Source organism: Mobula hypostoma, chromosome 18 (genome assembly GCF_963921235.1).
Source record: "Mobula hypostoma chromosome 18, sMobHyp1.1, whole genome shotgun sequence".
Taxonomy (NCBI): Eukaryota; Metazoa; Chordata; class Chondrichthyes; order Myliobatiformes; family Myliobatidae; genus Mobula; species Mobula hypostoma.
The window spans coordinates 21,506,719-21,522,462 of NC_086114.1; the positions used below are offsets into that span (position 1 = coordinate 21,506,719).

The 15,744-nt window shown below is 42.0% G+C and overlaps 1 protein-coding gene across 1 annotated transcript in view; it reads right to left on the bottom strand.

Annotated features, from left to right (window-relative positions):
- Positions 1 to 4,024: 4,024 nt before the first annotated feature.
- The window catches only part of mcu (mitochondrial calcium uniporter), a 217,165-nt gene continuing 205,445 nt past the window's right edge, over positions 4,025 to 15,744 (bottom strand). The window contains exons 6-8 of the mRNA XM_063070563.1: positions 9,859 to 10,062; positions 6,982 to 7,098; positions 4,025 to 4,385 (exon numbers count right to left, since the gene is read on the bottom strand). Coding sequence (XP_062926633.1) covers positions 4,308 to 4,385; positions 6,982 to 7,098; positions 9,859 to 10,062 — 399 coding nt within the window. The 3' untranslated portion in view covers positions 4,025 to 4,307. The remainder of the gene's footprint in view (positions 4,386 to 6,981; positions 7,099 to 9,858; positions 10,063 to 15,744) is intronic.

Sequence of the window (15,744 nt, forward strand, 5' to 3'; positions counted from 1 at the left end):
GGGTTTGCCGTTTCTCTCTGAACTGACCTCCATGGTTTTATTTGTTTCGTGGCTATCTGGAGAAGAAGAATCTCAGAGTTGTATACTGCATAAATACATTGATAATAAATGAACCTTTGAACATCACCCTGTACTTTTGATTTATAAGACATCAAGATGAAATCCAGTTTACCTTGTTGCAAAAGACTCCATGGCACCATTTTGAAGAGCAGGAGAGATTACTCCCATTGCATTGGCCAATATTTATCTATCAACATCACACTAGCAGATTTCCTGTCCATTGTAAATCCTGATTGCGGCTGCCACAACTCCTGCTTTACAAGAGTGACAGTACTTTAATGATTTCATCAGCAGTATTGTCTTTGCAGTGTCCTAAGGTTCTGAAAAACTCTCAAAAGAATGTGACAAAAGTTTTCAGTTTGTTAATAAATCATAAAGTGCACAGTAATGAGACACGACAACTGGTGACGGGTAAAGCAGGAATGTTGTATGGTAGCTCAGTAAAACTCAGAGAATTCACTGCCTATTTGGAAATCCTGATGGCTAACTTGGTGACATTGCATGCATTCCCTTGAAATTCACAAGGGTCTCATTCTCAAATTCCCTTTATACTTTGTCAGTTCACTGGAATATGTATATAATACCAACATTAAAAACATTATTAAAAGTGTGTTGGGCTATTAATAGTTTTAATACAATACTGTCTAACCTTAAAAAACATGCACTAAAAGAGGGTTGGTTTATTAATAGGATTAATATTTACAAGTCCAAAAGAATCTACCAATTCAACACCAGAGTCCTGCCCGTGCTGAATTATCCTAGAAAACTGAACCTGTAGTGTGTTCAGTTTTAGAAGAGATGAGAGCTTATGTTTGTGAACATTATATTTAAGATTAAGGAGATTCGGTGTATCCAAAGAGTTTACAAATCACAGTGGCAGAGATTGCTTCAGATATTAGAAAGCATATTCTTACAGAGGGTCAAATTACAAGTATGCAGTGAATACAGACTTCCTACCATTTTCAAAGGGAGGTGGTGGACTTTAGCATCCAAGAGGAGTGGTCGATTCCCACTCTGGAACTGCTGCGGCTTCTCCAAGCTTTGAAAGATCATACAAAGGTTTCAGGAGAATTCCCAAGGTCTCCTCAGATTCACTTAATGATTTTCCAGGATGTTAAATTGGGAATGCAGTGGAGGATAGAACATTTAACAACAAATGTCTTTAGTTGGACCTTGTGAAGCACAATTCTCTCCAGTAAGGCAGCTGGCTTTTGGGGTCAGGATGAATGAGTTCACCGGTTGTCAAAGAATAATTAAGGTTACTATCATTGGCTCATCCTGCTCCTCAGATCTGTATCTTTCATCTCACGTTCATGCCCCCTACTGTGGCATCCAATTTTTAAAAAGCATTGGAAAAAAACTCCGAAATTTCCCTTACAATTTATTATCTTGATTGTCTGAATGAGATTACCCTTCAACTCCTGCCAAGTTCAAGACAATTCTGGAACTTATGCACCCCACAGGCAGTGTGCTAACATTTCTCAGGTCTTAGTTTAACCCTTTGAAGCCTGAATAGCAATCCCTCAAAGAAAGTAACACTGCAAAATTGAGTGGTTTTCTTTTGGCAATTTATTCAGTAAACAGTGTCAATTAAGAAATGGTCTGTGGTTTGGTACATTGCTCAGATTCTGCTTCATAGTATCCAGCATTAGAAATATACACAAGAGCATTTCTGCAAGTGTTACATGATAGAAAACACAGGAGTATTCGGAAAGCTACAAACATGTCTCAGCACTCAAGGAGTTAAACTGAACCCCCTCCCCCCCACCCCCATAAGGGACAAGAAATTCAAGTATGGTGTTGAAAGTAGTGGGGATTCAGCCAAATTTTCCTGTGTTGCAGGAATAAATAGATTCTTGTACCACTTGTGTGAACATCCCTTGTACCTTGCTGTGCCCAGTAAGATCCAATCATTTCATGTCTCGCTACATATGGCAATATGCTGTATAGCACAGACTTCAAAGGACATCCAAATGTACAACACACCATCTGGGCTGATACATTTCACCTATCATTCCTCTTGCATATTTTATATAAAATGCATACAGCCACGTTAATTGAACATCTGTAGTACCTTCAACCTACCGTACTCTTAAAAAGAAACAGCAAGACCCCCAAAGTCTTTTGGATTCTGTAATGAAGCTCTCAAAGGGGTTTTATTCCCATGCACCTTAGTATGGTTTCCCAGGGCCTGGTTCATGCACTTGATACGATCATAGCATCACGTTCTCTCTGGATTTCTCAGGCTGGGTGATGAAGCTAAGGCACTAGTCTCAATCACTGCCCTTTACCCCTGGAGTCCTAGGTGCACATTCTATTCTCAGGAAGTGGGGACAATGGAAACTGGCTGTGGGTGTTCTAGCAATGCCCTTTTTGCTCTGTCAGTGATGCAGTTTGCTGTGGTCAATGGTCAATTTCAGGATTATTAGCTCAGACACATCAAATTAACCTGATACTCTGCTAACTCCATTTCTCCCTCCACGGATTTTCCCCGACCTGCAGAACGTTTATTTTCCAGATTTTCATCTAGTGCAGGAGATTGCCTTTGTATTGCCTTTTTTTTCCTTCTATTACTGGGGGCAAGAATGGCTACTGCATAAAACCACCAACACACAGCTCACATCCACAATGCTTCTTAAAAACCTCCTCACTTCGATATTCTTGCATGGAGCTCATGAGTACAGTTACTAAGACTACAAAAGGCATTCGCCACCAATATAATCTGCCTGAAAAATCATGCCAGTTATTTTCTACTGAGGAGATAAAATACCCAGCAATGTGGGCCCACCCCACAATGAACGCCCATACAAAGTTCTGTAATATTGTATATAATTTGAGTTCCTATGGTTTCCATTTTGGTAACAACCTTTTAAGTCACAGTGATTGACAGATCATCTCTGTCTGTACAAACAACATAAAGGGAACATGCAATTGTGACTTGCAGATCAGATGTCACAATTCAGCTCGGAGGTATTTGAATTCCCGTCCATCAGAAAACCATGCAACATATTTTCATGATGCAACTCCCACAGTAACAGTAATGCAACATGCATTTGATATGGATCAATGTTCACCCAGTATTGGTTGAGTAGTGTATCTAGATCCTAGTGATAAGATCCAGCACTTTAATGTACAATCTCCCAAAAGGGGAGCCTCTGATGCAAAGACAGTTAACAGTGACATGTTCACATGTGGAAAAACAAGACAGCAGACAACAAATACCTCTTAAATGGGCTCATCGTTTCTTTAATTGCTTTAAAAATAAATGCATTTTACCTTAGCAATGATTCGAGATGGGAAATGTGTACAGAGCCTAAATTGGTTTCTGCCCTATTCTTTCCGCCTTGTTTAGCTGACCTGATTAACGTGGTCACTGAGAAGACATTTTCCTGCTACCCTCCATTCACCTACTAGGTTAAATTCAACACCTTGAAGGTGGTGTGAGGCACAATGTGCTGAGATGCAAAGATTTGTAAAAGGGGAGTGAACCAAGCTTTGCCAAGTTTAATAAGAATCATTCCAGTCAGTGTAAAGCTTTGGTTCCAGGTTCGCTGATTACAAGGTCACCTCCAGGAGACATTTGCTCACTGTGCCAAAACAGCTACAAGTCATTCACCTCTTTGGAAAAGGGAGCACATAAGAGTCTTTCCCCACTGATTTGAAACATTTTGTTCAGAAAAGGCAGCGAAAGCAGACTAACCATCTTTCTTTCCCAATAGTGTATCATACCAGAAACAACAAACCATCTCACCCAGTGACCAAAGGCAACAGCCAATTAGCTCCAAAAACAACAGTGGTAGTTATTTATTGTCAGAATTACATTGCTCTTTCTTATAACATTTTCACACACAATGCCCTTTTCATATTTTATTTTTGAGTGCAGCAATGTCAGATGAATTGAAAGTTTGTAAAATCTGCACAAAAACAGAATTAAACAGTAAAATAAATGGAGTAAATAAATTTGTTTTTAAAAAAAAGCAGAGGAAACGTGCATTCCGATCCGCCCACACGCCATCAGTTGGAAAAGCGGCACTGTTGTTTCCACATAATCGGATTCCGCTATGCACCTGACCTCTTAACGTGATGTCAAACCCCCATCCCCACTGCCAGTAGGACCCCGAGGACCCACAGGGGCCTGGCTTTGATAAGGTATAGAGTGCCACGGTCTCAGCGTTTCCAGATATTCCACGGGTTGGTCAGTAGGAGTGGCAGGGACAGGGGGATGGTGGTGTCATCTCCGCTGTTCTTCACTCTTGGTCACTGACAGGCTGAATGGGGAGTTGGAGTTGGAGTGGATCCCGGAGACGTTTCAAGTCCAACTCGGCCTGAAATGCAGAATTCACCAGGGGTTACCAGATATCCCAAAATTCCTTATGCAAAGCCATTCCTCACAAACCAATAGCCTTCCTACTGCTTTGTAAGTCAAATTTTTAAAAAAAGAAAGCACTTGATTCTATGTACAGGGGATCCCTGCGTTACGGGGGAGCAGAGAGTTGGAAATCGTTCTGTAACAAGATTTTCCGTAATGTGAAGCAATATCATCTGTGCCATTTCAAAAGAAAAATTTGTTCATTTACTTACTTTAAAAATCACAAATACTATGACAATAAATTTCATTCTGTCTCATACTTTTGTGTAGTGATATGTGAATTCCATGAGGGTGAATTTCTATTACCCAAGTGACTATAATACAGGAATCTCTTGTCATCCCTTTTACAATGCTAGGTACAGCAGAACAGCACACGAGTTTCTTTCAATCCCTTCACTGCAACTTTTCACATGTTTCAATAAAATGAACTCCTTCTAACTAAATATTGGGAAGGGCAAAAGCATCAGTGTTGATCCTCATCAGATGAGGGAATTTAGATGAGGGAATTTAGATGAGGGAATTAAAAGTAACATTACCAAATTTTCCAATGGCACAAAGCTGGGAGGCAGTGTGAAATGTGAGGAGGATGTTATGAGAATGCAGGGTGACTTGAACAGGCTGGGTGAGTGGGCAGATGCATGGCAGATGCAGTTTAATGTGGATAAATGTGAGGTTATCCACTTTGGTGGTAAGAACGGGAAGGCAGATTATTATCTAAATGGAGTCAAGTTAGGAAAAGGGGAAACACAACAAGATCTAGGTGTTCTTGTACATCAGTCACTGAAAGCAAGCATGCAAGTACAGCAGGCAGTGAAAAAAGCTAATGGCATGCTGGCCTTCATAACAAGGGGAATTGAGTGTAAGAGTGAAGAGATCCTTCTGCAGCTGTACAGGGCCCTGGTGAGACCACACCTGGAGTACTGTGTGCAGTTTTGGTCTCCAAATTTGAGGAAGGACATTCTTGCTATTTAGGGAGTGCAGCGTAGGTTCACAAGGTTAATTCCCGGGATGGCGGGACTGTCATATGTAGAAAGATTGGAGCGACTGGGCTTGTATACTCTGGAATTTAGAAGGCTAAGAGGGGATCTTATCGAAACATATAAGATTATTAAGGGATTGGACACGCTGCAGGCAGGAAGCATGTTCCCACTGATGGGTGAGTCCAGAACCAGAGGCCACAGTTTAAGAATTAGGGGTAGGCCATTTAGAACGGAGTTGAGGAAAAACTTTTTCACCCAGAGAGTGGTGGATATATGGAATGCTCTGCCTCAGAAGGCTGTGGAGGCTAAGTCTCTGGATGCTTTCAAAAAAGAGATGGATAGAACTCTTAAAGATAGTGGAATCAAAGGTTATGGGGATAAGGCAGGAACTGGATACTGATAGTGGATGATCAGCTATGATCACAGTGAATAGTGGTGCTGGCTCGAAGGGCCGAATGGCCCACTCCTGCACCTATTGTCTACTGTCTATTGTCTATTGTCTATCACAAACTCTGGGCCCTAGCCAAAGATTCTTCCCCAGGGTAAGCAAGTTTAAACTTGAGAAAACTAAGGTTTAAAGTGAGAAAAATAATTTATAGGACACTTGAGGGGTAACTTTTTCCCCTTGAGGGGTAACTCTTTCCTTCTCCTGGTGGTGGCACAACAACAACTTCTCACTCAATTTTAGCAAGACCTGACTTCAGGAGGAGGAAACCAGAGGTCCATGAGCCAGTCCTCATCAGGGGATCAGAGGTGGAGAGGGTCAGCAACTTTAAGCTCCTCTGTGTTATCATTTCAGAGGATCTGTCTGGGTCCAGCACATAAGTGGCATTACGAAGAAAGCACAGCAGCACCTTCATGAACTTAGAAGTTCATGAAGATTCAGCCTGTCATCTAAAACTTTGACAAACGTCTACAGATGTGTGGGGGAGAGTATATTGACTGGTTGCATCATGGCCTGATATGGAGACACCAATACCCTCCAATGGAAAATCCTGCAAAAAGTAGTGGATGCAGCTCAATCCATCATGAGCAAAGCGCCCCCCCCCCCGACTACTGAGCACATCTACACAGAGCGCCGTCACAGGAAAGTAGCATCCATCGTCACGGCCCTCCACCACCCAGGCTATGGTCTCATTTCACTGCTGCCATCTGGCAGTAAAAAGGTACAGGAGCCTCAGGACTACACCACTATGTTCAGGAACAGTTATTACCCCTCATCTATCTCAACCCCACCCTGCATACTACAGAGAATGTACACAGGCTCTCTCCAGCCAAGGCCGTGAGATATTCCATTTGTCTGCAGCAATGAATCAGTGCACTGTGTTCCAGCACAGCCCACTGCCCCATATCCTCCCTCTCGGCAGTCCTATAGAACTGAGGGCTACTTGATTCTGCTCCTATAGGCTCGAGAGTGGCTAATAAGGTCAATGTGAGAACCACATATGCTTTTACAGATGGGCCAGGAGGGCACTTTGAGAGGTAGCTGGCTCCTGTCACTGCTCTGCACAAAGCAGACACACGACACATAATTGAAATGGAAATCAGTCTCTGCCATAATCTGGACTTTACCTGAGCAATCGCATCCTTGAGCCTGTTGTATTTTTCAATATCAAATTTCGTCTTTTTGGCTCCTTTGTGGAAGAAATGCAAGTATTGTCTGTCTCTGGCATCAGGATAAATGTACTCCTGTGGAGAAAAAGGGACAGGGTCAGGGCACACACAACCACTCAATAATGAGGTAGGATTGTAAACAGAATACATCAGTTTAATTGGATAAAGAACCATAGGCATGGAGACATTTTATCTAAAACACAGTTGTGGTAATCTGGAAGTGTGATAGGTCAGTGGAAGCACATTCAATAATAACGTTCAAAAAGGAGCTGAACAAGCCTACCACTATGAAAATTATAAGGAATGCCTGGCCAGGGTGGCCTTTCGTCCCCCCAGGTATTACCTTTTGACAAGGTTCCACACGGTAAGCTGCATTTGACAAGGTTCCACATGGTAGGCTTATTCAGAAAGTTAGAAGGCATGGGATCCAGGGAAGTTTGGCCAGGTGGATTCACAATTGGCTTGCCTGCAGAAGGCAGAGGGTGGTGGTGGAGGGAGTACATTCAGATTGGAGGATTGTGACTAGTGGTGTCCCACAAGGATTTGTTCTGGGACCTCTACTTTTCGTGATTTTTATTAACGACCTGGATGTGGGGGTAGAAGGGTGGGGTGGCAAGTTTGCAGATGACACAAAGGTTGGTGGTGTTGTAGATAGTGTAGAGGATTGTCAAAGATTGCAGAGAGACATTGATAGGATGCAGAAGTGGGCTGAGAAGTGGCAGATGGAGTTCAACCTGGATAAGTGTGAGGTGGTACACTTTGGAAGGACAAACTCCAAGGCAGAGTACAAAGTAAATGGCAGGATACTTGGTAGTGTGGAGGAGCAGAGGGATCTCAGGGTACATGTCCACAGATCCCTGAAAGTTGCCTCACAGGTGGATAGGGTAGTTAAGAAAGCTTATGGAGTGTTAGCTTTCATAAGTCGAGGGATAGAGTTTAAGAGCCGCGATGTAATGATGCAGCTCTATAAAACTCTGGTTAGGCCACACTTGGAGTACTGTGTCCAGTTCTGGTCGCCTCACTATAGGAAGGATGTGGAAGCACTGGAAACGGTACAGAGGAGATTTACCAGGATGCTGCCTGGTTTAGAGAGTATGCATTATGATCAGAGATTAAGGGAGCTAGGGCTTTACTCTTTGGAGAGAAGGAGGATGAGAGGAGACATGATAGAGGTGTACAAGATAATAAGAGGAATAGATGGAGTGGATAGCCAGCACCTCTTCCCCAGGGCACCACTGTTCAATACAAGAGGACATGGCTTTAAGGTAAGGGGAGGGAAGTTCAAGGGGGATATTAGAGGAAGGTTTTTTACTCAGAGAGTGGTTGGTGCCTGGAATGCACTGCCTGAGTCAGTGGTGGAGGCAGATACACTAGTGAAGTTTAAGAGTCTACTAGACAGGTATATGGAGGAATCTAAGGAGGGGGCTTATATGGGAGGCAGGGTTTGAGGGTCGGCACAACATTGTGGGCTGAAAGGCCTGTACTGTGCTGTACTATTCTATGTTCTATGCACCTTTTCTCCTCTTTGACTGTTCATAGAAGTGAGGGAGGTGGTGTGCACACAGTTATTCAGTTGTGTAAATTCACGTGCTTGTAAACTGAGCCAATAAAGGTTTTTTCAGTAAATACAGATTCTCTCTGTGCCTAACTGATCATTATTACTAAGGAGCAACCCTTGTAACAAATACCTCAAGGATAGATCTGCTGAAAATGTTACACCCCGAGGTTAGCTGCTGAAGTCCACAAATGGTCCTTGTGTGCTCTATTTTTCTGATAGACGTTAAAAGTTGACCATGCGTCACATTGTACCTCAACAAGCATTTCACTGGGGAAGGAGGAAATGGTTCTGAAATTTAAAACATTAATACCCTAACTATTCAAAAATCCCAGCAACTTGAAATCTTGAAATGTTAATGAAAACATTAATACCTTAACTACTCAAAAACCCCAGCATCTAGAAATTATTCCATGCCCCTTTTCAACTCTTTGGGCCCCAGCCCCCAAGTTCCCTTTAAATTCTCTACAAGTAATGGAAAATCTATGTTTGTAATTTTTTAAAAAGTATTTGAATGTACTGGTAGGAATAACATCCAACTATCCCGAAAATGTTGCTGTTCTGTTACTAAAGTCTTGTGTATGGTGAATTAAGTGTTTTGCTGTAACAGGAGAAATCTTTGGAAATTATGGAATTTTAAAGTTTAATAGTTACATGTGAACTATCTAAAGTAAAAAAATATTCTTTAGTTGTATGTATAAGGTAATGTAGTAAAAAATTTCATTTGCAAAATGGCATCAAGTTATTTCCTGTTTGCAGTACAATAGTTTTGCCAAGGACAATCATGGTCATGGAAAGACCATGATCGCCTATGTCATACAACACAGCACATAACAGAAGAATGAAGTACAATAAGTAATCTCAATATCGTATGCAAAGACATGTAAACATTTTGAAAAGAGTACTCAGGGTACTTTTTTTTCAATGGATTAAAGAACAACTGCCCACCAAAACTCCACTGCAAACCTCAATGTTTTAGTAGTTATGCTGCCCCTCACACCACAGCAATATTGACAGCAAGGTCAGCCAAGTCAAAGCAGGAACTGACCTGGAGAATCAAGAAAGAGTAGCGAACGTTTTTACCTCCATCCCCCTGAGAATTTTTTCAATCAGATCTGCAGATGAAACAAGTTGGGAGGAGTCGTAGAGAAGATGGGTCATATCGTATGTAGCTTGATGTCAGATTCTTCACTAATTTCCAGAAGGATATTGAAATTATCTTTCTATGAAACTCCTGGCAATGAGGAAGATTAGTGAATACCCACATTGTTTGGGCTTACCTGCCGTGTGATGACAAAATAGGCATACATCGCCATTGCACTGCCGTAGGTGATAAAATAGGTGACGGGTTCCATTATATCCCAGGAATATTCCCACCAGGTGAGGCGAGCCAGGATCCCGAACTGTGTCGCCATGAAGGCCATCCCGCCCCACAGCACCCAGGTCGATCGCTTCTCTGCCTTCCTGTCCAATTCCAACTTGACCTGCAGGAGAAGAAAGGGAGACCAAAAATAAGAGCTGCAGAACACAGGGGTGAATCAGCCTTTCAGAGAGGACTTGCATGAATGATTCTGTCTACTGAGGCAACAGGGCTTGCAGTATTGAATTCAATAATTATACAGAGATTTTAAAAGATCAGCGCAAGCCCAGGGTACATTTTGATCCCACCATCAGGCCTGATGCCTACTGTGACCCATCGTCAGGGTTGAGATCCACACTGAACCCACAGGGAAGCTCGAAGCTCAACCTGATCCCTGCGGCCAATCCAGGTTATCCCCACCCAGAGTCACGTAGGGCTGGTACACCCACCCCGAACCAGCACCAGGATGGCTTGCAACACACAACATGAGGAACAATTGGAGGAGGCCGTGGAGACCATTGGCCCTTTGAGTCTGCTCATCCATTCATTAAGATCAGAGCTCATATTTACCACAGCACCACTATTTACCACTCCAACCCCACACTCCTCGTTTTCATTAATGTCCAGAAATCAACTGAATGAACACAGTGACCAGAACTCCTCAGTTCTCTGGGGTAGAGAAATCTGGGAGCAAACCACAGCATGCCAAGCCAACCCATACGGTCACATGATGAGCATACAAACTCCTTACAGACAGCAGCAGAATTGAACATGCATCACAGTCACTGCAGTACTTTACTTTACACTCTATTGTCGCCAGACAATTGATACTAGAATGTACAATCATCACAGCGATATTTGATTCTGCGCTTTGCGCTCCCTGGAGTACAAATCGATAGTAAATATTAAAAATTTAAATTATAAATCATAAATAGAAAATAGAAAAGGGAAAGTAAGGTAGTGCAAAAAAAACCAAGAGGCAGGTCCGGATATTTGGAGGGTACGGCCCAGATCCGGGTCAGGATCTGTTCAGCGGTCTTATCACAGTTGGAAAGAAGCTGTTCCCAAATCTGATCATACGAGTCTTCAAGCTCCTGAGCCTTCTCCTGGAGAGAAGAGGGACGAAAAGTGTGTTGGCTGGGTGGGTCGTGTCCTTGATAATCCTGGCAGCACTGCTCCAACAGCATGTGGTGTAAAGTGAGTCCAAGGATGGAAGATTGGTTTGTGTGATGTGCTGGGCTGTGTTCATGATCTTCTGCAGGTTCTTCTGGTCTTGGACAGGACAACTTCCATGCCAGGTTGTGATGTACCCCAGAAGAATGCTTTCTACGGTGCATCTATAAAAATTAGTGAGGGTTTTAGGGGACAGGCCAAATTTCTTCAGCTTTCTCAGGAAGTAAAGGCGCTGGTGGGCCTTCTTGGCAGTGGACTCTGCTTGGTTAGACCAAGTCAGGTCATTTGTGATATTGATCCCGAGGAACATAAAGTTTTTGACTTGTTCCACTTGTGCACCACCGACATAAATTGGGTCGTGTGGTCCACTACTCCTTCTGAAGTCAACAACCAATTCCTTCATCTTGCTGACGTTGAGGGATAGGTTATTGTTTTTGCACCTTGCCACCAGGTTCTTAATTTCCTCTCTGTACTCAAACTCATCATTACTCGAGATATGGCCTACAATTGTGGTGTCATCAGCAAACTTATATATTGAGTTTGATGGAAACTTGGCTACACAATCATGGGTGTACAGTGAGTACAGCAGGGGGCTGAGTACACAGCCTTGTGGGGCACCGGTGCTCAGAATGATTGTAGAGGAGAGCTTGTCCCCTATTGTTACAGCCTGGGTCCCGTCTGTGAGGAAGTTGAAGATCCAGCTGCAGATCTGAATGCTAAGGCCCAGGTTCCAGAGCTTAGGAATCAGTTTATTTGGAAAGATGGTATTAAAGGCAGAGCTGTGGTCAATGAGAAGGAGCCTTACATATGCATAGCATTAAAAGTTAAAAATTCAAAGTAAATTTTTATTATCAAAGTACATGTATGTCACCATATACAACCCTGAGATTCATTTTTCTAAGGGCATACTCAGCAAATCTATAGAATAGTAACTGCAACAGAATCAATTGAAGATTAATCAGAGTGCAGAAGACAACAAACTGTGCAAATGCAAATAGAAATAAATAGCAATAAATCACAAGAACCTGAGCTAATGAGATAAAAAGTCCTTAAAGTGAGATCAATGGTTGTAGGAACATTTCAATGATGGGGCAAGTGAGTGTAGTTATCACCTTCTATTCAAGAGCCTGATGTCTGAGGGGTAGTAACTGCTCTTGAACCTGATGGTGTGGGCCCAGAGGCTCCTGTACCTTCAACCTGATGGCAGCAGTGAGAAGGAAGCATGGCCTGGGTGGTGGGGATCTCTGATGTTGGATGCTACTTTCTATGACAGTGTTATGCTACTATTTAGAATGGATGCAATCCCTCCCTCCCTATTTCATCTTGCTTGGTATTAACGCCAAACTTGCAAGTATGGTGTTTGATGTCCTTGGCTTCTCACAATCTGTATCAACAATCTGACTGTGGCCTAACAACTGACCCCTGCAGCTGTCCACAAGTTACAGACTTGCCACTTGTTGCTTTCAGGCCAAAAAACAATTCTCTGCCCACCTCTACTTCCATGTGCTCGAACCTTGTTGACCAACATCTAGTGATGGATCTTTCAAAAATCTATACACACCATATCCCACTTCTCTTTATTACTAGTCACACTCTCAAAGAGCTCCAGCAGTTTAGTCAGACATGATTTGTCTTTCTTATTGGGCCTGATCTTATTGTTTTGATATTACATCCTTCATTACAGATACCAGCATTTCCTCACCACTGATCAAAGGTAAACAAATAGAGAGGATTCTGGTTAATCGGGAGTTATCAAGACCAAGACGAAGTTTCATGCAAATATTATAAAGGTATAAAAAAAGACAAATTACTATTTTAGAGAGTAACAAATTATGAATGAAATACAGAACAAATTAGAACACTACCAATACAGTTTTATAAAACTGTGTGTTCGCTCCTAACAGTTATTGACAAAGGAATTCATCTGGAGTATGCTGCTGTGTTCTTTTGATTAACTGTAAATTAACAAAATCAGCATAAACTCCCAGTGCAGATAATGGTCTGCCTTCAGACATCGGTATTGACAATTGCATCCTCCAAAACTTCAGTTTCATTGTGACATTCAAGATCATTGTTGATACTTTCAAATTCTTCCTAACTTTTTGAAGCAGGGAAATTGTTTTGTTTTCAACTCCCAGCTATTTCTGGTATCTCCAAGCCTGAACGCTTGAAACCACAGAGAGCAAAAACAGTTCAGAATTGTCCTACTGCATATTTCTTGACAACTAAAGAAAAAATTGCAGGTTTTTGAACATAAACACAGACAACTGACGATATTTAAAAACTGTTTGCTCTAAGCTCGGAGTAGTGTCTAGTGACCATGCAAGGGCACACGACTGACACTAGTTAACAAACTGTTCGACAATAGTCTCTCGTCCTTTTTAAGTGGCACAGTGTCTCAAATAAACAACAAGAATCTTGGCTATTTTGTTGATTAGTTTTTGTTTTTTAACAGTTGTCCCAAATAAGTGGCTGCCTGATTTAATGGATGGCTCAATTAACCGGAAGCTGGTGTGCTTTGTAACACATACACACACAAAGTGCTGGAGGAACGCAGAAGGTCAGGTAACACCTATGGAGAGGAATAAACAGTTGATGTTTGGGCCGAGACCCTTCATCAGGAATGAAAAGGAAGGGGAAGCCAAAATAAGGTGGTCAGTGAGGGTAAGAAGTAGCACTGGCAAATGATAGGTGAAACCAAGTGAGGGGAAAAGTTGGTGGGTGGGGAGGGGTGTATGAAGTGAGACGCTGATAGGTGGAAAAGGTAAAAGGCTGAAGAAGGAGTCAGATAGAGGAAGGAGAGAAAATGCATGGGAGAAAGGCAAGGAGGAAGCCTGTTCTTCCTCTCGCCTTCCTTTCTTAAATACTGCAATATTTGATAACATCCAATCCATTGAAGGAATTCGAGAATATAAATTTAGGATGATGGTAATTAGAATATCTGCTACCTCAAAAGCCAGCTCTTGCAAAACTCTGGAATGTAGCTCATTGGGTCCTTGGGTTTTATAAGTTTCTAAGTGCATGAGCTAGTTTTGATCACTTCTTAGTTCTTTCAGAAATCGTTCTCACTGGACCCTTAATACTTTGTTATTTCTGGCAGGCTTTCTGTGCCTGGAATGCAGACTGATGAAAAGTAATCACTGAATTCCTTTGCTAGTTCCTTAATCACAAATACAGTATAAATCTTATCAGCTCCCCACAAGGGACCCACACCTGCCCTTACTGCCTTTTCCTTTTTACATCTATTTTTAGTCCCCTCATATTCTTTATTTTGTGGTTGTCCTCAGAGTTCTAAGATGCTCCCATTCTCCAGACTTACTGCTAGTTCTGGCTACTTTTCCTTGGATGTAACATCAGCTTAAATTCTTTTCGTCCTCCAAGTTCCTGTTCAGTTCTTGCAGCTTAAAAGGCTTTTGCGCAACAATACATTATTTCTTTAAAAGCTAATCATCGCCTGTCCAGTCATTACTTTTAATGTATCCCCTAAACAAGCACAGCTAACTCTCCACATGCCTTCATAGCTGACTTCATTTATATTTAAGACAATAAATTTGCTTGCAGCCACCGTTGGGCAGGAGGTACAGAGGCCTGAAGTTCCCACATCACCAAGTTCAAGAACAGCTACTTCCCTTCAAACATTCATTCATAATCCAACAAGTACAACCCCAATTCAGTGCAGTTTAACAAAACCATGACCACTTGGAGCACTTTCCACTAAATTGGACTTTGTTGCTTTATTTTGCTTTTAATTGCATTCTTTCTTTCTTGTCAAAAATTGTGAATAATTTGTCTTTAATTTATGTTTTTCCTGTGAATGCTGCTCATCTGATACCGTGTGTGTGTTGTTGCTGCGAATAATTAAATTTCACCTATGCAGAAATTATATGTACTTACACAGATGACAATAAACATGATTTTGGTACCAACCAATGTGAAATTTGGTCACAGTAATGGTTCAATGGATCAATTTTAGAACGTAGAAAATCTACAGCACATTACAGGCCCTTCAGCCCATAATGTTGTGTCAACCATGTAACTTACTCTAGAAACTTCTTAGAATTTCCCTACTGTATAGCCCTCTATTTTTCAAAGCTCCATGTACCCATACACGAGTCTCTTAAAAGACCCTATTGTATCTGCCTCCACCATCATTGCTGGCAGTGCATTCAACTCTGTGTGAAAAACTTACCTCTGACATCTCTCTTGTACCTACTTCCAAGCATCTTAAAACTATGCCCCTGCATGTTAGCCACTTCAGCCCTAGGAAAAGGCCTCTGGCTATCCACATGATTAATGCCTCTCATCATCTTCTACACCTCTATCAGGTCACCTCTCATCCACCCTTGCTCCAAGGAGAAAAGGACAAGTTCACTCAACCTACTCTCATAAAGCATACTCCCCAATCCAGGCAACATCCTTGTAAATTTTATGTCAGAGAACGTATACAGTATACAACCTGAAATTCTTACTCTTCGCAGACATCCACAAAACAGAGAGAAAAAAAAACCCAAAGAATGAATGACAAAAAAACATTAGTACCCCAAACCCCTTCCCCTCTTCCGCCCACAAACAGCACTAAAGCATCAACCTTACACTAAGACTACATTTTCCTAAAGGACCCTTGTCAACAAAA